Source organism: Nannobrachium achirus (assembly GCF_963921795.1).
Source record: "Nannobrachium achirus genome assembly, chromosome: 1".
Taxonomy (NCBI): Eukaryota; Metazoa; Chordata; class Actinopteri; order Myctophiformes; family Myctophidae; genus Nannobrachium; species Nannobrachium achirus.
The window spans coordinates 29,232,451-29,256,410 of NC_137810.1; the positions used below are offsets into that span (position 1 = coordinate 29,232,451).

General features: G+C 47.3%; 1 protein-coding gene across 2 annotated transcripts in view; it reads left to right on the forward strand.

Moving 5' to 3' along the window:
• The window catches only part of nek7 (NIMA-related kinase 7), a 93,733-nt gene that overhangs the window by 59,057 nt on the left and 10,716 nt on the right, over positions 1 to 23,960 (forward strand). For both annotated transcript variants that reach the window (XM_080725976.1, XM_080725977.1), the window contains 3 exons: positions 824 to 932; positions 4,133 to 4,240; positions 11,439 to 11,533. In XM_080725976.1, coding sequence (XP_080582102.1) covers positions 824 to 932; positions 4,133 to 4,240; positions 11,439 to 11,533 — 312 coding nt within the window. The remainder of the gene's footprint in view (positions 1 to 823; positions 933 to 4,132; positions 4,241 to 11,438; positions 11,534 to 23,960) is intronic.

Here is a 23,960-nt window from a genome sequence, read left to right on the forward strand (position 1 = left end):
ACAAAAGAGCTGTATGCCAGATTGAGAGGGTTATGGAAGGAACCACAAATTTCTTCACTTCCCAGCAGCTCCCGAGGATGCGTGCATGTGCTTTCCATTGCAGGACACAGTGAAAATGAGATGGTGGGGGGTGGGGGGTGGTAGGGGTGCTTGGTTTAGGCTATGAAGAGAGAGAGAGCGCGGAGGGTCTGGCTTCCATTACCAGTGGAGTCATAGTGCTGCGGAGGGGGGCGGGGGATGGATGTTACACACACACACACACACACACACACACACACACACACACACACACACACACACACAACATGAAATCCTTGTACCCCACTGTAACTGGCTTTTGCCGCATTTATATTCTGTTGTACAAGTGTTTCGTGTGCCGTAAATGGACTACGTAGAAGCTCAAGCTGTGGGCTTGTAGATCTGTGGCACGGTACACTGTTTTGTACGACCAAATCCACCCGTCCTAAACAATTTGCCCTCCTGGCCCCCAAACTGTGGAATAAATTCCCTGTCACACTATATTGTTGTTAATGTACTGACATATTATCTTGCTTATTATAGTGATATTTTTTACCTGCTTATTGTAAGTCGCTTTGGATTAAAAGCGTCTGACCAAGTAATTGCAACTCCAGATTAAGGATTTAGTCCTGGTTCTTTCCATTTATGCTTAGGTTACGCTAACATTGTCTTGTGTGTGTGTGTGTGTGTGTGTGTGTGTGTGTGTGTGTGTGTGTGTGTGTGTGTGTGTGTGTGTGTGTGTGTGTGTGTGTGTGTGTGTGTGTGTGTGTGTGCGTGTGTGCGTGTGTGTGTGTGTTTAATGTAGCACTTTAAGAAGCAGAGGAGGCTGATCCCAGAGAGAACGGTGTGGAAGTACTTTGTCCAGCTCTGCAGTGCCCTGGAACACATGCACTCCCGGAGAGTCATGCATAGAGGTACGCACGCACACATGCACGCACACTCTCACAGACGCAAGCACTAGCTAAATATTGTCACTGTCTGGCCATATTCTATTTTTTATATGCTATAATTATCCTTGCCTCTAATATCTCTTAAATCCATCCATGTTTTACATTAATAAATATTGCCAGCATGGACATTTTACTCTTTTCACGCTTCCTGTGTGGCGTTGCTGTACTCCTGAGAGGATTCATTTGGAAAATAAAGAAGCGGTTCAGCTAGAAACACACACGCAGGTTCAGCTGTATAAGAAACATGCACGCACGCACACACACACACACACACACACACACACACACACACACACACACACACACACACACACACACACACACGCTCTTCATCACACATGCAAATAACATTCACATATCATTTATGTGTGTTATAAATTACAATACTGATGCAATTCAAATTAAACAAATGCACCCAGAGGTGCAAACACTGTGTCTGCACCAGCGTCAGTCACCAGGCAGCACAGTCTTGTTCTGCTTCTGTCCTTCCTGAGATGTGACCTTGACATTATAACTTTTTTACCCAAAAGTCATTCGTCCCTTCAGGGCAGCCTGTTCTTCTCAAGTTCCTGAGTCCACAAAGCTGAATAGAAATCCGCCTATCATTTCCTTAATTTGTTTACAGACAGACAGACACACACCTAGCTGGCCACAGCCAGACAGACAGGAGCAGATACAATACCTGTCAAAATGTAAAACTTAAATCCAGTTCAACCCTAGCATCCCTATTCCGGGGCAAACATTCTGTAAACATTAGCAGATCTCCAACTTCCCAATCTGTCGCAGCATGACGTGTTGTGTTGTCTAGCTTGTAAATCTAGCTATTTTCGGCAAAGATGTTTAGTGTCAAGCTAAAACAGGAGGCCTAGTATAGAGCCCTGGGGGACTCCGGTCAACTAAGTGTAGGGTTTAAGGTTACTTAAGGTTACGGTTACCTTTCCATAACCTTGGTTCTCTGATGATGGGATTGAGGTACACTGAAACCAGATTGAAATAGAACACTGTGGCTTCAGAATGAAGCACTTTCAAAAGCGATTCATGTATGTTGTGTTTTTTTAGGAAATGAAATGAACATTTTCAGAAATTTGGAAAATAACTGTTCTAGATCGGCTACTGCCATTACTTTAGCTTAAATCCCTTCTATGAAAAAGTAGAGCATTAAATGAAAAAAAAAAAAAGAATTATACAAAAAGTTGAAATTTGTAGATTCAGGGTTTGTGGCTGACGGCGACGTTATGTCTTGTAGTGTGAACCTCTATGTTTCATTGGATGGCCTGACAGGCGGGTGTTGAGCGGCACATAGAACAGAGAGCACAGTGTTTATGGGCTCACATGCTTCCAATAAGGCCCCAGTCTTATCAAACCTGCTGCTGAACCCTCACATACCTGCACACAGTCAAATCCTCCGTGTTAATTTATCCATTCATTACCCTGAGAGTGCAAACCAAATGGTCCCGTCGCCCGTTCTCCGAATTAAAGGAACACTCAGGATTTGACTGTGCAGGTGGTGGTCAGCTCGGCCGGACCGATGCTTTGATTAGGTCGCCCAGACGCTAATGAACCCTGAGCTTTGGGCGACTTTAATGACCACTTAGCCAAGGCTGCCTGCACGGTACACTCTCAGAGTTACAAATGGATACATTAACACGGACGACTTTACTGTGTATTCAAAAAGCCACTTGTTATTATACGGGAGCAGTAAATTTCAACGGCTGTTGCAGGTCACATTAACATGACTTTAAAGAGAACGCGACAGGAAAAAAAAGAAGAGAAAACACGCCTTCTTAGACTTACTACGCCCCTCCCTGGGCAAAAAAGTAAAGTTAAAGGGATATTACACTTTCAAAGTCATTTTATCGTCTAATCAGGCTTTTATGAACACCCTGAACAGTTTTTAATTTGCTTGATTCAATATTTAGATATTTGATGTAAATGTTACCAGGCCCGACACGCCCAGGCCCTCTCCACATACACACCCATTGTAACTTCAAACTCCATTTTAACCATGATAGATTCATTAAAAACACCCGTTGTTTTTTCTGTTGACTCATACTACCCTCCTAATACGTGAGCAGGCCGTGTTTTTTCGATAACTTTTTTCATTAATTTTTAATAATTATTTGGGAAAATGAAAAATATTTAATACAAAAATGGATTATTAAAAATAAATGAAAAAAGTTATCGAAAAAACACGGCCTGCTCACGTATTAGGAGGGTAGTTTGAGTCAACAGAAAAAACAACGGGTGTTTTTAATGAATCTATCATGGTTAAAATGGAGTTTGAAGTTACAATGGGTGTGTATGTGGAGAGGGCCTGGGCGTGTCGGGCCTGGTAACATTTACATCAAATATCTAAATATTGAATCAAGCAAATTAAAAACTGTTCAGGGTGTTCATAAAAGCCTGATTAGACGATAAAATGACTTTGAAAGTGTAATATCCCTTTAATGAAATAAATCTAAATCAGTCCCTATGGTTGAGTACACTGAGGTCATGTCTGAAATGGTACTGTACATGAGGAAGAGGGGGATCAACAACAGTTTTAAGTGGTCTAACATTATGTCATCCACCAACCATTCAAGTTAGCTGACATGTTGCCGTGGCCAAGTGCACACGAGAGACCTGAACCTGAGCAGTTTTGTCTGCCATTGTCATCTTTGGACATAAAACGATGGAAACAAACATCCTCAAGCACCAGAAGATTCTAGCTTGGCTAATACATCATTGATTAACGGATTGCACATTTGAAACATTTAGCACAGAATATGCCTATGATGATGCATGAAGTAAAGCAAAGTTTGCTCCAAGCAGCAGGGGGGGTGGGGCACATTGATTGACACACTGACTCAGAGCCCTCATAGGATTTTTGTTTAAGATGATTCAATATACCGTATATATATATCACAGGCAGCAAGCATTGCTCCCGCGTGTCTATTTTTGACAGATAAAATTAGCTGTTTAAAATGATCTCTTTGGCATTTGCATTAACGTTTACATTAACACATGTACTTAACACATATTCTGCTGGAGAGGCAATTAAACATTCATCGGATTTGATTTCACAAAGATGTTGTAAGCACTTAGCCCTCTCCTCTCCTCTCCTCTCCTCTCCTCTCCTCTCCTCTCCTCTCCTCTCCTCTCCTCTCCTCTCCTCTCCTCTCCAGATATCAAGCCAGCCAATGTGTTCATCACAGCCACGGGTGTGGTGAAACTGGGAGATTTGGGATTGGGACGATTCTTCAGCTCCAAAACCACCGCAGCTCACTCACTAGGTAAATCACAGCAGTCTAGACATGTGTGTGTGTGCACAAGTGCGCACACAGACGCACGCGGTCCATGTGGGCATGTGGGTGCACACGTGCAGAAGTAGACACAAACACACACACACACACACACACAGAGGCCCCCAGTAATGTCCCAGAGCTGGATGTGTTTCATTAGGGCCCGGCGAGGCCAGAACCATGTGTCACGTTGTGGTGCTGCAGGGCCACGGGCCCATGCGGGCCCGGCCCTTTCATTGGCCAGTTAGCCACTTCCTGTTGCCTTGGCCTTTGACCCCGACACAGATGATGTCTGGGTATGGGCGGACTGATGATGTCCTTCCTTATTGGCCTGCCCGACACACACGGCTCTGATTGTGACCCTGTGCCATAAAACTCTCTGGCCAGCCAACGGAACACACCACACTTATTGTTGGGTGTCTGTAGACGTTTGTATGCACGTGTCGGCAGACACATGTAAGATGTAAAATCTTGTAACACCTTTTTTTCCCCTCCAGTCGAGGTCTCCAGTTGAGACCTTATAGGCTTGATTTATACTTGTTGTGCGATGGTTTCCCCCGTGCTGAAAATAGATGATCTTCAAGCTCACAGCTTGTGCATTTACTATTTTGGGTATAAATCAGGTTTTAGCTTATCAATCAATGAGCATAATCCTGGATACGCTTCCTTTTCAATGAACCAGTTTAAGTACATTTTACAGAACCCTTTAATCATGCAAAAGCAGACAAGCCCTCTCGTACACAGTCAGGCACACAACTTTAAAATAGAAACAGCATTTTGGTAATCACTGATGTTAAAAGGAATGGAGTCGTGTCACTACAAACTCAAGGGAAGCATATTTATTTACTGTCGGTGGCAGTCGTTAATGACCTAAACCTCCACCTGGGTCGACTGGCTACAACTCGCCTCATTTCACAGAACCTGGGGTTTAACATAAACACACGCGCGCACACACACACACACGCACGCACGCACACACGCACTAACACACACGTATGTGCACATGCTCCTCACTTCCGAGTGGGCCTGGTGTTTAAAACACATGCCGAAGTCTTAACAGTTTGTTAATAGCCTGTCCTTACCTTCCTTTATCACTACGCTGTACTGTAAACGTCTCTTTGTGTAAGTGTTCGGGTTGCAAATGTATTCACCCATGAATACATTTGCCTTTGTGTTGTTCATGTAGTTCCGTATCCATCTGACAAATTCTTGTTTACTGTTATAGTGTTGAATCTCATTACATAACATACTGAGGGAGTTTAATGTACGTTTAAAGTAAGTTTTTGGCACAGTAAGGCAAGAAAATGCAATTTTACTTGTAGCCTTTAGCACATTTCAGTTACAAGGCAAATCAGCATGCTTTACCCAGAACATCAAGCAAAGGAAACGCAATTATACAATGACATTAGGATGCATGAAAGCAAATAAGTAAAATTACAGATACAATTAGAGTGCAGAAGAGAAAGAAAAGAGAAAAGTAACTCAATCAAAGGCAGCGGCTAACAGAAAGGCCTTTTGTTTTAAGAAATAAGAGTGGCAGCAGACCTGCAGTTTTCCTGGAGTTTGTTTCAGATATGTGATGGATAAAAACGAAATGCTGCTTCACCAGTACTTATACAAATTCCTATTTATGGCCTTTTGCTGTAAAATGCAACTTAATTGTTGATTAGTTTGAATATAGAAAGCAGCAACAATAATAACAACGTTACAGTTACTTTACTTTATAATAACTGTTTATGATAACTTTTCATTCAAACTAACGTGTGGCTTTTAAAAATATCCAAACACGTCATTACCAACTCTGTTCCCTTTCACACCGTTATTAAGTCAGTGCTCCCAACAGCGTGCTGCTCACAGCCTCTGTATACAGCACGAGGGGAGCCTGTGGAAGGAAGGTGTGAATCATGACATTAGGTGAAACAGAAGCTGCTGTGGAGCGTGCCGCGGCCCACAGTGCCAAACAGAGCAAGGTGGAACAGCCTTGTGATTGCTCATTAAACGTTGAGTCCATAGCACCCTCTTTAGGCTGACAAAAGAATAGGCAGCTCCGTGGGTCAATGTGTCCATCCATCCCACACAGCCTCCTGGCTATCCACCAGGCTATGCAAATGCAATATGCTGCAATCTCAACTAGGCTGCAAAAAAGAAAGAAAGCCTTTTCAGACATTTAAAAAAATAACTTATTTTCTGGTCTTGTGCTTGGTGTTTGAGGAGATTTAGAAGGCCATTAGTCATGTAAATCTTCAATGCACATGTACCAATCTTTTCACCTAGTATCACTAGATACTATGCAGTAAATACAAAAATACCGTAGTATATATTCTTTTCCATTTGCTTTTTTTTATTCCAATATTGTTCACATAATCTCATCACAATCTCCCAACACACACACACACACACACACACACACACACACACACACACACACACACACACACACACACACACACTGTGTTCCCGCATGTGTTCGTTCCTGGGCTAAAGTTGTCCATGCGTTCTACTATTTCTCTCTCTGCCTCTCTCTCCCATCTCGCTCTCTGCCTCCCCTCTCCTTCACATCCCTTGATCTCTGCATCAACGTCCAGCTCGCTCTTCTTCTTCTGCCACTTTTCTCCATTTCCATCCTTTCTCTGCCTTCTCTGTCCTCTTCCCTTCTTCCAACATCTTTGTCCCTCCCCCCCCCCCCCCCCCCCCTCTCTCTCTCTCTCTCTCTCTCTCTCTCTCTCTCTCCTCTCTGTCTCAGCATTGTGTGTGTGTGTGTGTGTGTGTGTGTGTGTGTGTGTGTGTGTGTGTGTGTGTGTGTGTGTGTGTGTGTGTGTGTGTGTGTGTGTGTGTGTGTGTGTGTGTGTGTGTGTGTGTGTGTGTGTGTGTGTGTGTGTGTGTGTGTGTGTGTGTGTGTGTGTGTGCGCGTGCGAGAGAGAAATGGCAAGAGCGTAAGTGTGCGCGAGTGAAACAGAAAGAGAACGAGGGGTGGGGATGGGAGAAAGTGAGAGAGCGAATGAGACAAAGACGGAGCGAGGGAGTGAAAAAGAAGGTGACGAAACGACAGCGAGCAAACGAATGGAGACCAAGGGATGGAGAGACACGGGGACAGGATGAGAGTGACACAAGAACAGAGCGAGGAAGTGAAAAGCTTGGAGGGGAGGAGTGGAGTGAGAGGAGAAGAACGTGTCAGAGTGACACTGAGAAATGGAGAGAGAGAGAGAGAGAATGGGGGAGTGAGAAATGGCACAGAGGGAGAGAGAAATGGCACAGAGAGAGAGGGAGAGAAGGAGGGAGTGTATGTCTGTAATGAGCCCAGCCAGCCACCCTGGCGAACAGCACAGCAGAGCAGTGTGGTGGAGCCTAGACGGAGGTCCAGGCACACAGACTGTCAACTCCCAGCCTTTCAACTCAGCAGCTCTGCGCACACACACACACACACACACACACACACACACACACACACACACACACACACACACACACACACACACACAGATTATGCGAGAGCCATAAACACACACACTCCTCTCGCAGGCTTGCATGAACGTACACCAGTGTACCGTACGTACATGCATATACAGGCACACCTGCACATACACACACACACGCACAGCCACATCCATGCATAGCACGCCAGCACAGAGGCATATGCTAATGTCGGGCCGCACGCATGCCAAACACGCATAAATACGCGAGGACACATGCTTGCGCGCACAACATGACAGCTCAAATAACCTCTAAAGCAGTGTTTCTCAATGTGGGGTCCAAGGACCCCCAGGGAACCTTGAGGGGCGTTCTTTCTGGACAAATGTTGCTAATTGTCCCAAAAGTGACTGCAAAAGATTGGCATGTCCTGAGGGAGAGATGGATTCTGTTTATTAGTTAATTTTCTGTTCCTCCAGTCTTCCTCTACTATTGCTGACTGAGCCTCTCCCATCGACAATCTCGTCTAAAGGTATTTGTTAGGACACCACAGAGTGACTCCTTCTTTAATGTCCTCCATCTGTAGGTCCAAATAGATTAACTGGGCTTCTCTCTGGCTATTGGTCCCTATGGATCATTTTCAACAATCTAGTACAGCTGCCATGCCACCTGCACCATGCTTTATGACATATATTTTGTTGCAATATATATGCAATATAACAACCTTACATGGTCAGTTTAATACAAATGTTTTTTTCTTTAGACATAATATTATTATGAGGTTTCTAAACATGTATTTCTCTTATAGTAGAGCAGTCATGTATTCCTTGTACTAGAGCAATTCTTTATAACTTGTTCCAGAGAAATCCTTTATAACGTGTCCTCGAGCTGTCATTTACAACATGTTTTAGAGCAGTCGTTTATAACTTGTACTAGAGCTGTCATTTACAACTTGTAAAAGGGCAGTCATTTATAGCTTTTCTAGAGCAGTCATGTATAACCTGTGCTGCAGTCACTTAAAATGTGTACTACTAGCAGTCATTTATAACATGTACTAAAGTTGTCATTTATTACATGTACTAGAGCAGTCATTTATAACTTGTACTAGAGCTGTCATTTAGCCTGGTTCCAGCCCATAGACCCACCCACTCTCTGAGTGGACTGTTTCTCTGGTCTGGAATTGTGTTCATAATAAGTGATTTCTGAAGCCGAAATGACGGCTCCTCCAGTTAGCGCAGGGGGTGGGTTTAACAAATAATCAATCCGTGCCGTCAAAGTCCCTCCCCTCCAGAAATCGCTCAAACAGGGCACAATGAGTCTGAAATCAGGCTAGCTGTCATTTACAATTTGACTAGAGCAGTCATTTAAAATGTGTACTGTCCATCAGTCATTTATTACTTGTATTGGAGCAGTCATTTATTACTTGTACTAGAGCAACTCGAAGTCATTTCAGAAATATACAGGCTGTGCCAGCAAGGCTCTCTTTATGGCAACTCATGATGTTCTTCCAGTAACAGCATCATGGTCTCCTTTACCCCTGCCTAGGAGGAATTGCACCGTTGTCACAGCCATTCATAATAATGGAAATCAATCCCAACATGACTTTCAATTTATACTTGCATGAATAAGTTATGTGCCCTTAATTTAACATGTTGAAGAAGCCTTCTGTTTTTCATTTTATTTTGTATGCAACTATTATAAGTTGAGTTAGATTCTTTTTTTAATCAACTAATAATGTTTTTTTAAAGGGATCTTGTTCAGACCACACCAAGAGACCCCCCCCCCCCCCCCCACACACACACACTACTAAACTGATGACCAATTAACGAAGCCATCTTTCCCTAGTCCCCCCCCCCTCTCTCTCTCTCTCTCTCACACTCTCTCTCTCCCTCTCTCTCCCTCTCTCTCTCTCTCCTTGTTTCTGTCTGCCTGTGCAGAAGCTAACGTATTATTTTTAGAATTATAGGTAACACTTCATTATTCAGGACCACACATTTTAAGACGAAGGCGTTTTCTCAGCCCAATTAATTCTGCACCAAAATAAGAAAGTGCCAGCTTTCATTTCTGCTCTCAAGGACTTGATGCTGTAATAGCCTCCTCTGTAATAGTTTTATTAAATGTAATTATAATTATTGTTTCCGTTTCCTCCAACATGTTAATTCACCAAGAGGCTGTTTGATGTTTGATGTGTGTGAGTGTGTGTGTGTGTGTGTGTTAGGGATGGGACGATATGAAAATGTCATATCATTATTATTATGAAAAAAGAAATTGCGATTTACGATATTATCGCGATAAGCAAAATCTATTATCCTGGGGCGGAACAAAAAATAGCCGCTATGCTAATGCTATTTTTTGGCAAAGACATTTGATAGAGTGAAAAAAAAGACTGTATCAAGTACGTATATTATGAATACCTTTTACCAAAGGGTTTTAAGTGATACTGGATATGCAGCTCGGCAAATAAAAGGTGAATTGATCCCAGTGCATGACAGAGGACAATATCACGATAAATTAAATCTCCACGATACGATTAGTGTTTTTTATCACGATAATATTGTGTGTGTGTGTGTGTGTGTGTGTGTGTGTGTGTGTGTGTGTGTGTGTGTGTGTGTGTGTGTGTGTGTGTGTGTGTGTGTGTGTGTGTGTGTGTGTGTGTGTGTGTGTGTGTGTGTGTGTGTGTGTGTGTGCGCGCATGTTCTTTTTTCCTAGCACTGCTAGTATACCTCTGCTGAGGTGTCTCTCCACCTGAGAGCTGTTCCCCTCCCACCCAGCTCACTTCAGCTGTTTGTAGGCGGTGTAAAGCTAAACCTAAAGCAGTTGGCCTCAGCATCAGCCTGCTTATTGTGCCTGACTGTCTCCCACAGCATGTTCTTTGCTCAGTCAAAATCAACATCTCTTCAACCCTCTCTTCTTCCCATATACAGTATATATCTTATACAGTCAGGAGAGTCGGGCAGAGAAGTTAAACAAAACCAAAATAAACCATGAATCATCCCTCTTGTAGTGCTGCTGTGTCTTCGAGCTTTGTCTACCTACAGCCTTTTGCTTCTGGGGTCAATGCAGAATAAGGGAATAAAGATAAAGGAAAAACACAAACTTTTATCTAACATAGAACGTGGCTAAGGCATATATATATATATACACAGATAATTGAATAGTAAAGTTTAGTATTGTGCTGTGGGTCCATCTGAGTGGAGGTTCTCATGGCTGTTTTGCTGACCCGCGGGTCCATCTGAGCGAAGGTCTCATGCTCTGGAGTCCTGCCAGTCACCATGGCAGTTTGTGGATTCTTGAGTTTCAAAACCAGAACCAGAGGCAGGCTCTGCTTTTAAAACTGCGCCGCCTCTCCCCGGGGCGCGCTCTGCAACTACTGTTTCAGATCATTACACGGAGCCAGTAATCAAAGCTGATTTATGTATGTGTATGTGTGTGCATACTGTGATTCATGAATTCTGTGCAGTACATACAGTATGCATGCATGTACAGTATGTGCTGTATGTTTTCGGTACGGGTATGGTTTGTCGTGTGGGCGTTGAACTCTTTTCCAGGAGTGAGTTAGCCAGGTAAAGAATAAGATGACCGTACCTGTATGTTCTTCTAATCAACAGAGTACACACACTCAATAACTTTATGGTCAAGGTCAATAAAGTCCTGAGCAGTCCAGGGAAAAGCACAAGTTGCTGATACAAAAGACTAATGTCCTCCTCTGTCTCGTTTCCTCTTGTCTTCTTCCCTCTGTCTCCACACTCCTTCTTTCTTCTACCCTCCTTCTCTGTTCCAGTGGGCACACCTTATTACATGTCACCAGAGAGGATACATGAAAACGGATACAACTTCAAATCTGACATCTGGTCGCTAGGATGCCTGCTTTACGAGGTAAACTACATGAAAGAGCACATCCGCTGTCACCTTGCAGTAGGTGGCGGACGGACGGACGCGCGCACACACACACACACACACACACACACACACACACACACACACACACACACACACACACACACACACACACACACACACACACACACACCATCCTCTTCCATATTGTCCCATTCCCGGGTGCAGACTAGGTATACATGCTAATAAACAGCTTAAGATTCTCAAAGCTAATATTGAATCATTCCCTTTAGAGGTCTTCGGACCTGCCCGAGATCCGAAATTACCCGCGATCCGAACCGAACCGAGCCGGGTAACGGGGCCGTTTTCGAGCTTTTACCGCGGGGCGGGCCGGGGCCGTCTGCCCCGGTTCCCCGGGTATCTCCTGTTACCCGAGTGGAGCCGAGACAGGCCGAGATTGAAGTGAAAGTGAACGCAACAACTGCACCAAATAGATAACGCCACACGATGGCACTAAAGATGCAGCATGTAATCTGTTGCATTGGTTGTGAGAACTGAGAAGTAGAACTCACTCAGTCACAACAACACTGACTGTATCAGTTGGATTGTTATTATTATCAAAGATATTAACGTAACGTTTTGGTTAACGGTTTACAATGGAGTTGTCATTGCGTGTTGTCATGCTCTGCAGAGCAAAATGGACACTCAAAGCAGAAAGATATAATGAACAACACATGCGACAGAAAACGATAGCATTAGCATTGGCTAGGCAAAGAAGAAGGAATAAAAACATGGATTTATTTGTATTTACAAACTGTCCGCATTGACTTACTGGTCTGGGAAAAGATCATCTTTTGGCGAGAGCGAGAGGCACAGCGCCGCTGACAGCAACAGCAGCACCGTGGCGACGTTAGGTAAGAAATATGTCTGATACAACTCTTAATATAATAACGTTGGCATTCTTTCATTTCGGGGCGACAGGTTCGGGTCTCGGATCTCTCGTTCTGCTCGGGTATCGGATCCAATTTTTCTAATAACAGGCGGGGCCGTTCGGATCGGATCCATCACGTCTCGGGGCTGATCGGGTAACGGTTCTCAAATTCCAAATGATAGACGGGGCCATATGGGTCCGGGTCCATTTCCCCCGGGTCCTTTTGGGTTCGGGTAGTTCAAATTGGACCCGTGAAGACCTCTAAAAATTTCCCTTATCTCAATGTCAGTAAGCTTTAAAGTGGATTATCTCCTAATTTCTGGTACAGTTTCCACTGTCTACCAAGACCATAGTGAGCACATAACTATATCCTGTGTAGTTACAGTATATGTATCATGCCCAAGCATGACATAATCACCATTCACTATTGGGTTTACATCCTGAGATCCCAGAGACTGTCCTCTGATTTGTCATCACGATGTTCTCCTGACAACCAACCAACAACCAATCAAAACACGCCATGGCCGTCTTTCCGGGTTATGGGACTACAATTACAGATTGTATAGCCTGGTGCCCCAACTATGTGAAGACTTGCCAAAAATGCTAATAAACGGCTTATATTGGGGAAATAAAAAATCTGTCTTGTCAGGCCTTGCCTATGCCAGTGTTTAATGCCCATGTGCACATTTGAACGCACCGAGGAGAGAAATATTTGCAGACAGACAATATGCAAGACTGTAATACTATATACATGTATTGTAACGGAACAATAATACATCAACATACATTGCCTTTACAGCGTGCAAAGAAACTATCAATAATAATGCCAACTCAAAGCTATATCTCCTCTTCCCCCTCCTCCTCCTCCTATACTGCTGCTTGGACAAGAGTTTTATTACTCCTATGATGAGCTGAACCTCTATAGACCCGTGTGGGGGGGACCTGTTGTGTGTTGGAGAGCTTGCGGGTGAAGGGGAACCGACGTGTCCATATGTTTTTGATAAGGACCAGCCAGCGATACTGACTAGTTTGATTAGCTGGGAAAGAGAGAGAGCCCAGGGAGCCTCTGCCATGTAGCGACCACACTGACAGGAGGGGATCCAGACTGACAGACAGACAGACAGACAGACGGAAGGAAAGCAGAGGGGGGGCGGCTAAGAAACGAGAATGGGGACCGAGAGAGAGAGAGAGTATATGCAGGGATAGTTGGTGTGATGTTTCGCCTTGAAAATGCATTTGCCCGGGTCTCTCTCACACATGCACACACCCACACACACATGCATACAACTACGAAGCGAAGAAACAGACATACTGTTAGCCGGGAAAGCACCCACATTCTCCAATTCCCCTGTGTGGCTGATCATTTGGGGTGCATTTCAACACACCTGTGACTACTACACTACACCTACCAAACCGCCTCAGGCAGAGAGACAGAGAGACAGAGGCAGAGCGTGAGAGAGGCAGAGAGCGAGAGAGGCAGAGAGAGAGAGAGAGTCAGCAGGAGAAAGCTTGACTTCCAGGTCATGGTTGCTTGGAGACCACTCGTCTTCAGGTTAATTGCCACCCCCCACAATGCACCAGGGCAGCACTGGGCTGTGGTTGGCTGAAGGCAGAGGGGGTACTGAGGGGTCACAACCGTTTGTGTAAGTGTATCTTCATGACAGTGAGTGTTGGAGTGAGGACATACTGTACGAGTACACTAGTGTACTATACACCACACTGTCCACATTGCTCCTGTTGTTTCTTTCAACAGTTACCATGTACAAGACATCAGCAGAGCACTGTTGAATTCCTTTCAGTTTGGCTCTATTTCTCCTGGTTTGGTTGGTCTCAGATCCAAAGCTGGGCTATTAAAGTGTCATCACTGACTCTATTTAAGAAGAGATAAGATAAGCCATTCCTTTATTGATCCCCAGAAGGAAATGCAGGTGTCATAGCAGCAACAGCAGTAACAGTGAAACATAGGCGTGGTACTGGTAAGAACCCAGCTAAGATAGAAATAAAGATCAAATACAAAAATTGTTATGAATGAGCTTAGATTCTGGCATCAGTTATCAGGACTGGGTCTCTGAATGAGTGAACATACTGTATGTACAGGGGTTTTCCCCCCTTTAGTGCCAGGGAAACAAATACATCTTCATTATAATAAACAACTCAAAATCTACAGCTTGGTAGGCTGCAGATAACAAATACACCAACATAGCCAGCGCAAAATGGATCTTTATCAACAACAGATAAATATCGGCTTTTGCCATCACTTAATGTCAGCTTTATTTGCCGATACCGATATTGACCGAAAACTGCAAATATCGTCCGATACCGATATCTGGCCGATAGCGATGGGGCATCCCTAGTACAGTCTATCGATAAATATAAATCTTCATTGAATAAATGAATGAATTTATTCTTATACATCTATTTGAATACATACATACACACATACTGTATACACATTCAATCAACAGTGAGTATACGGATGGATGTGTACAGTCTACCAACAGTGAATATGAGAAGAAATATATGTACACAGTACAGTCTGTTAACAAACTTTCAACAGTGAGTATCTGGATGAATATACTGGGTATCTACAGTGAGGCACCAATATATTGGCTGTATTTCGGATTCAGCATTTTTTTTGTTGACTGCCATCGATATACTGGTAATTGACATTCACTGATGGCAGTAGCCGATGTTTATCTGTATATTGTGACTGGTTATGTTGGTGCGTTGGTTATCTGCAATTTGAAGATTTTGAACAGTTATGGTTTATAGTGAAGATTTCCCTAGCACAAAAGGGGGAATGTATCGGCTATCAGCCAAATTGTTATTTTAAACATTGTATCTGTGCATCTCTAATATTATATTATATATACCATCAACAGTTAATAGACATCTGTCAGATGTCTGCTATGCACATCCTAGTAGACTGTAGAGCATGTGCAAGTGCACCGGAGTCCTGCGGGAGTCACTAGTCAAAAGTCAATAGTCCCTAACAGAGTGCACGTCTTACATTTTTACATGAAGGTCAAGCATGCATCAATAATCACGGTCTCATTGTGTTTTCTCTAATCCTCTTCAGTTCAACAAAGTGCATCCATGTTGTCATGTACCGAGAGTTAGCAAGTTAGAGGTGAAGGACAAGTTTAAAGGGACAAGCAATGAAGAGAGAGAGAGGGAGGTGAATTATTTCAAAATGAAACTGCTACTGTAAAAACAAAAACAAACACTGAGCTGCTTTGAGAGAGAGGAAGGGAAAGTAAAAAAGAGAGGTGCAGAGGGAGCCACACATGGAACAGAACGGAAAGGAAAGGGAAGGAAAAAAAAGAAATGTGGAGTTGTGGGACCGCTTGGTGTTGGAGAAGTGGATGAAAGACAGACGGAGATAGATGATGGATAAGGTTTTAAACAGAACGATGGAGAATCGCAAGAAGAGGACACAGCCTGTCCTGAGAGAGAGACCTAGTGGGGAAGGAGGGGAGCAGAGTGGTAGAGCTGAAAGGAGAAAAACAACAAATAGCAGGAGCAGCGATATGGATTGATAGTGGAGAGAGGGGTGGGGGGCAGGACCTATGTCAGAGGGGGTATAAGAGAGAGAAATCCGGCCATCGGGTCAAGGTGAGCCCTGTAAAGGAGCCTGTGGAGATAAAGATTTTACAAGCATATTGTTAGGAAAGGAGCTCTCTACGCCCCATGCATATTCTCTTTGAAGAAACGGCCCGTGTTTTCCACTCCTCTTTTCCTCTGCATGAGGGCTCCTCGTTGCATTCAGTGTCAGGAGATCCACCTCCTCTCCTCTCTCAGCAGCCTCTCTCTTCCCCTATGTACACCTCTCCTCTCCTCCCCTCCACACTCCCCTCTTCTGTCTTCTCTTTCCTCCGTTAACCTTCAGGCATGAAGAATTCACACAGAAACACAGGGCCAATCCCTGTGGTAGCCATTGATTCCATTCTGAGCATGTTAGGCGGGGGTGTGTGTGCGAGTGTGTGCGCGGACTTATGCATGGAGGCATTCTCCTGTGGCCATAGCGTGTCCATATGAACGTGCAAGTTTTCCACACACAGGTTTATAGGTGCGTTGGCACCCCTATGTATCTACGACGTGCTACTGAGGGATCTCCTTCATATTCCTGCCGGCATGAAACGGTAGGTTCCGTACGGAACCATTGTTTACTTAGATATGGAAGGATGACCTCCCACTTGGGTAATGACGCCCCCTGGCGATCATTCAGAGAAACTACTTCAGCTCCCGTACTAACGTAGGTAGGAAGGGCCTGTCACTCAAACCGGAGTGACCCGCCTCCAGGCTATATAAGCCCCCGGAGGCGGAAGTAACATCCTCTTAATACCACTCTCTGCCACATTCAGTGAAACAGAGGGGCATTACGTGGGAGGTCATCCTTCCATATCTAAGTAAACAATGGTTCCGTACGGAACCTACCGTTTACTGTCAATATTCCAGGATGACCTCCCACTTGGGATTCTTAAACTCCCCTCTAAGCCACAACCTACTCTCATACCCCCACACACCCCTCATACGGGTGAGCACAGCCCAAACGGGCGTGACCCATCACCCAGAAGGTCCCAGGCCCACCGGACCTGGGTGTGAAGGCATGAGAAAATAAAGAGAGACCCTGACAGACCGAAGTCCGCCTCATTCAACTAAATGAAAAGGACAAGTCCGCCTTATAAGTAAGACACACTATATAAGGAAAACACAGGGTCCCCCCAAAATACCCCAGGTGGCTACATGCCCACCTGTGGGAGGGGAAGATCCGACTCCTCTATGACGTAGAGGAGGCAACTGCACCCAGAACCGAATGCGCTAGCGAAGAGGATTCGATATCCAGGTGATAGTAGGCTGCAAAGGTAGAAGGCGAAGACCAATTCGCCGAAACACAAATCTCCTGAACGGAGACTCCCTTTGCCAGTGCCCACGAAGTAGCCACACCCCTAGTGCTATGGGCTTTAAGTGCCACCGGCACTTCCACACCCGCACTAGAGTAAGCCAGCCTAATAGCATCCACAATCCACCTCGAAAGAGTGGGTCTAGACACCGGCTTTCTGACAAGAACATTGCCCATTTCTACAAAGAGCTGAGAAGAAGCTCTAGAACCAGCAGTCCTGTCACAGTAGGCCTTCAATGCCCTGACAGGACAAAGGCAATTCAGCCGTTCATCCTCCACCGAGACAAACGGAGGAGGATGAAAAGCCAGAAGAACAACAGGCTCCTTAGGAACCACCATGTTCTTAGGAACAAACTTAAGATGAGGCTTGAGCAACACCTTGAGATCATTGTTCATAAACTGCATGCACTCCGCAGACACCGAGAGAGCTTGCAGGTCACCAACTCTTTTAGCCGTGGTCAAAGCCAGCAAAAGAGCCGTCTTGAAACTCAAAAGTTTCAAAGGCATCCCTACAAGCGGCTCAAAGGGAGCCCGACATAGGCCCCCTAGAACCACCTGCAGATCCCAAACTGGGAACAAAGACCTAGTCACCGGCCTCAAACGTTCAACTCCTTGCATGAACTTGATGACCTCCGGGACTTTAGAAGGTGCCTTGCCCGCCACCCCCAGGTGACAGGCATTAATAGCCGCCAAATACCCCCTAAGGGTAGAAAATGCTAGACCACTTCTCAAGCGGTTCTGCATAAATTCCAGAATTTCCTGGGCTGACGCCACATGAGCCACCACAGGTGGAACACGCGACTCACACCAGTCCTCAAAGGCATTCCACCTTCCATCATAAGACGCCCTCGTAGAGGGCGCCTTAGCACTCTGAATGGTATCAACCACTTCAGAAGAAAAACCGGCTGCCAGCAGGTTTAACCTTTCACGTGCCAAACCCACAGGTCTAGGACCTGCAGGCCTTGGTGGAAGATCTCCCCCCTGGCCTGACTCAACAGGTCCCTGCACTGAGGCAGCTGCCAACCCGGTTCGCAAAGGAGAGGGGCGATCGCCGATCTCCACGTGCCCTTGTAGGGAGCCACCAGGAGCATCTCCAGACCGAACCTCCTGACTCTCTCCAGAGTGGGTCGGATTAAGTCGAAGGGGGGAAACGCGTACAGTAGACCTCTCGGCCACGTGTGCGCTAAGGCGTCCAACCCCAAGGGGGGACTGCCCTTCACCGCGAAGAACAACGGACACTTCGTATTCTCCGCTGACGCAAACAGGTCCGCCACTGGCTGACCAAACTTGCGAAAAATCTGGCTCACCACCCTGGGGTGGAGAGACCAATCCTCGTAGCGAGGACCTCCCCTGGACAGGAGATCTGCTCCGCTGTTGAGGAGACCTGGGACGTGTGAGGCCCTGATCGACTTGAGGCGCGACAAGCACCAAACCGTCAATTCTCGAGCCAGACGGTCCAGTGGCAACGACGACAGGCCCCCCTGTTTGTTGACATAAAACATGGCCGTCGTATTGTCTGTCCTGACCAGGACGTGACAATGCAAAATCCAAGGCTCGAAATGCTTGAGCGCCAGGAGTATAGCCATCAACTCCAAATAGTTGATGTGACGACCCCTCATCTCCAGAGGCCAAAGCCCCTGCGCTGTGCGCCCCTCGAAAGTGGCTCCCCATCCACTGAGACTGGCGTCTGTCGTGATCGACTTGTGGGAAACCACCTCGCCAATCGAGACTCCGCTGGTGAGGAACCCCTCCACCAGCCACGGAGACAGGGCGATCGCGCAGGAAGGGGAAACCGTAACCTTCTTGTACTTCAAGGAGGGCGGGATCCCGAGGGATAACATCCATCTTTGAAAAGGTCTCATATGAAACCTGCCCAAACGCAACAGATGTACTGCGGAAGCCATCATTCCCGTCAGTACCATGCAACTCCTGTAAGTGACCTCCTGGCCCACTTGAAAGGAGTCGAGACATTCCCGAAACCTGTCCACCCTCACCTCTGAGAGACGGGCCGACATGTCGGATGAGTCCAGAAGGACCCCAATGAATGTAAGGCGACTTGCTGGAGTCAGCATGCTCTTGCCGTGGTTGACTATGAAACCTAAGGCCTTCAGGTGAGCCAAAACCACTTGTGTGTGACGCGCCACTTCGTGGGCGGAGCTCGCTGAAATCATCCAATCGTCGATGTACGTCGCCAACCTGACGCCCTGCTGTCTCAGCGGGGCGATGGCTGCTTCGGTCACTTTCACGAAAACCCTCGGGCTCAGTGACAGACCGAAAGGGAGTACTGTATACTCGTACAGGCGACCCTCGAAGGCGAACCGAAGGAATTTCCTGTGTGGGGGATAAATCTGGACGTGCTGATAAGCATCCTTCAGATCCACTGAACAGTGGAAATCCCCTTGCCTGACCGACCGTAACATGGTGGGTACTGTTAGCATCCTGAAAACGTATTTCTTCAGGTACACGTTTAGTGCCTTTAGGTCCAGGATGGGACGTAGCCCCCCCCCCTTTTTGGGCACCAGGAAATAACGGCTCCAAAATCCCATGCGGGATTGGGTCCTGTCCAGCTCCACTATAGCACCCTTGCTTAGCAATGAGCTGATCTCTTCTCTCAAAAGACTTGCTTTTAAACCACGTGCTCTGGTATGAATAACCCTGCTCGAAAGCGGGGGTATATCTGCGAACTGTAACCTGTAACCCCTGGTTATCGTTCGAAATACCCAATGGCTCGGGTTGCATAACTTCCACTGGCGCGCACAGCGTGCTAGCGTGTTTTGAGCGAGAGAAACCCCACCACTGTGCTTCCGTGACGGCGGAGCTTTTTGGCGGCCGGACCGGAAGTGGGGAACCTGCGTATCCGTATCCGGAACGACCGGATGCGGAGCGCAAGGGTTCAATAGGCCGCATGGCGGAAACACCTTCTGGTTGTACCGCTTGACTAGCGGAGCTATTTTGCGGCGGGACCGGAAGTGGGGAACCTGCGTATCCGTATCCGGGACACCCGGATGCGGAGCGCAGGGGTTCAATAGGCCGCAAGGTGGGAACACCTTCCGATTGTACCGCTTGACTAGCGGAGCTCTTTTGCGGCCGGACCGGAAGCGGGGAGCTAGCGAATCCGTATCCGGTGAAACCGGAAGCGTTCGGTTTTGGCTCGATAGAGCGACAGGAAGAGCAAAGCGATTCGACTGATAAACAGACTCGCCTACAACTAAAGCATTCTCCCCTGACAGGAGAGGAACTTTTACGTTTAATACCTGCTCTAAGGCCTTTATGCTTGTCCCTTGACCCGGGCTCATAGTAGGCCGACAGAATTTCTGACTCAAGGTTAAATTCATAGCATCGCTCACGCGAGGGAAAATCCACTCGCGCGCATGAGGAACCATATAATTGTTTGACGTTAACATTACTGGTTGCTGATAAAACCTCTGACTGATTAAAGAGTCCTGACGGGACTCCATCATTCTTACAGGAGGCATGCATAAAGGATTCATATTGTCGACGCGAGGGATATCCCACTCGCGCGCTTGAGGAACCACATAATTGTTTGACATTAACATTACTGGTTTCTGATAAAACCTGTGATTGATTATCGAGTCCTGACAGGACTTCATCATTACTACAGGAGGCATGCACGATGGGGTCGTCTGTGCTAGTGCGAGAGAGTTGGACAGAGACAGACTTTGTTCTTTCAACATGTTTATTGTCGACACAGGAGGCATCAAAATTAACATTTTCATTTCCCCGACACGGGGTACCGAAAAACGCCCTCGTTTGGGGGGAGGGGGACCGAGAGACACCTCGGACCCCCGTCCCAGCACAATTCCCCTCTTCAGAGTGTCATTTGCGCTGTCCCCTACCGCGGCCACCGCGGTATGAAGACTGCTGCCTGCCATCCTTGGACGGGCGGCGCGGCTGAGCGCGCTCGGGAACCACAGCCTTGCTGCGGGGCCTGTCAGGCGCCCTGGCTGCAGAGGCACCCCTGGAGGAAGACGAGTGCTTCTTAAAAGAAGCAGAGCGGCCCCTTTCCTTGGCGCGGGAGGAGCGGGACGTCCTCCTAGCTTGCTGCGGTTCATCCTGTGGCACTGTGGTGGACTCGACGATGTCCTTAGCCGCCTTGAAGAAGGTAACTCTACCCTGCAGCAGCTCCAAGCCCCCACCCATGAGGGTGGTGGGACTGTTCTCCATGTTTATGAGAGACTTGTACATCTCCCCGCGAGGACCTAGAGGCTTCTCGCCCACGTCCCTCTTAGGCTCGAGGTCGACATAGTCGAGCCAGCGGGCTCTCTCAGACTGGAGGTTGTAGTCCATGGACCTGCCCATCCACTTAACCGCATGCCAATTGACCTTCAGCATGATGTCAAATAGAGTGTTCAGTTCAGCTGTGTGCTCCCCCGTGGGCAGACCTTTGACCAGGTCCTTGGTGGAAGCGAGCAAGAGCTGGATCAGATTTAGGTCCTTAGCGGCCAGAGCAGCGGACCGGTAGGCGTTACGAGCCCTGTCCGACTGTAGCTTGTCCTCCAGGACAGTGAACCCCGGCGGGTTGGTGCCGACGGGGCCAACAAACGGCCCGTTTTTAGCCGTGCCTACATCTTTGTACTGGGGTCTGACAGAACTCAGAAAAGATTGTGCCAACAGGTGGTCCAGGTTAGGGCAGGTGGACATGCCTGCCTCCGCACCGCCCACCAAATCCAACACAGAAAAAGGCAGCTTCCTGGGGTCTTTATGTGTCTTCCATGAGGAATGGAGGGCCTTGGTGAAACCTTTCACCAGCGGCAGCCTGGAGAGGACATACGGGGCGGGAACCGAAGGCTCCTGCCCGGGCATTTCATCATCATCCTCGGCCTCTTCAGAGGGGAGAGGAGGTGGCAACTCCTCTCCAACTCTGGCCAGAGCTCTCATGTAGACTGTGAGATGATCCAGCATTTCTGCTGCAGAATCGACGTCCTCTGCTCCCGCTTCACTCGCTTGACTGGCGGGTGGAGGGGCAGTGGTGCCTGAGGAGGCCTGGGAGCTCCCTGCGGCGTCCAGTTGACGTGCTGGAGCCGCAGGGGCATTACCTTTCACAGTGACCGTGAGTCGAGAACCCTCGTCATCGACGGAGTCCTCCTCCTCCTCGGCCGTGTATCCAGAGTATTCAGAACCAGAACCCTCGCTCTGACAGGAGCTCAGGTCCGACTCTCGCCTGAAGGTCTGGACTGTTTTGGTGATGCTCACGTCGAGGGGGACGTCCCCGACGGTCACATCCAAGCGTTTCTTTTTTGGGCACCGCGCCCGAAGGGGAAAAGGCTACCGGAGATTTCGTCTGGATGTTAGCCTTCTTGGTCGCCTTCTTAGCGGCGACTTCACCAGACCCGCCAGCTCCAGTGACAGTGGAGCTAGCTGCGGTCGGTTGCGCGGCAGGCGGTGTCTCATGTAGCACGGCGCCATCTTGACTTGGAATGGCGCGCTGGTTGCCAAGCGGATCTCCGGAAGGCAGCGCCGCACCTTGACCAACGGTGCGGTCCGCCTGGGGAAGGAAAGACTGGGCTGTGGGGTTGAGAGCAGTGGACCCACCTGGTGGAGCGCAGGCCCCGAGGCCTGCCCTGGCTAGGTAGAACCGGTGTATCAGTACATCGCGGTCGTAGGCCACGCAGCAGTCACAGAAAGGTCCTGCTCTCCCCTGAGGACTCAGTGCAGAGAAGGCGTGTGCAACGCCCATGCAGCCGACACAGAGATGGTGAAGATCCTGTCCGTCGATGAGTCCTGGACAGCCTGGACATTGCCTCGGCAGGAAGGCCAGAGGATCCATGGCGAAGCACTGTAGATAGAGTTAACCAGAAGCAGACGAGCTAACAAGCTAACGGCTAAGGCTAGGCCACGCTTGATTCGGGCAGGGCCTGAACAAGCGGTAAGCAGTGTAGCTAACGTTAACAATAGCAGACGAGCTAACAAGCTAACGGCTAATGCTATGCCACGCTTGCTTCGGCGGAGGCCTGAACAAGCAGTAATAATCCTTTGTTATAAAAGGAAATAACCGTCGATTTAGGACGGAACAAGAATAAGTATTCTTAAGTACGGGTTAATTCAACACTCGCCAGTGGGCGACTCCAATGCCACCGCTTTAGGCTAATGCGCGAAGAATAATAATACAAGGCTGAGTTTCAACTTATCTGAATGTGATATCGCAGAGAGTGAAAAGAGGATGTTACTTCCGCCTCCGGGGGCTTATATAGCCTGGAGGCGGGTCACTCCGGTTTGAGTGACAGGCCCTTCCTACCTACGTTAGTACGGGAGCTGAAGTAGTTTCTCTGAATGATCGCCAGGGGGCGTCATTACCCAAGTGGGAGGTCATCCTGGAATATTGACAGTAAACGGGCCCCGTTTTGAGAGAGCCTGAATATTTCATTGTCGTGCCCAAGGGTCAGTCATTGGGTCCGAGGAGCCAGACGAGCCAACCGTCAATACCCGGCCATTGTATCCACGTGTGTCCTCTTATCATATTCCATTTGATTCTCCTCCCAGCCCAACCCCCCTTACTGTATGTCCAACCTCATTACATCACCTGACTCCTCCCGTCCCCCTCCCTCCAACAGCAGCAGCAGTAGCAACGCCACAGTAGCGGGAATTCCGTGGTTGCTGGGGTCATGGGCCAC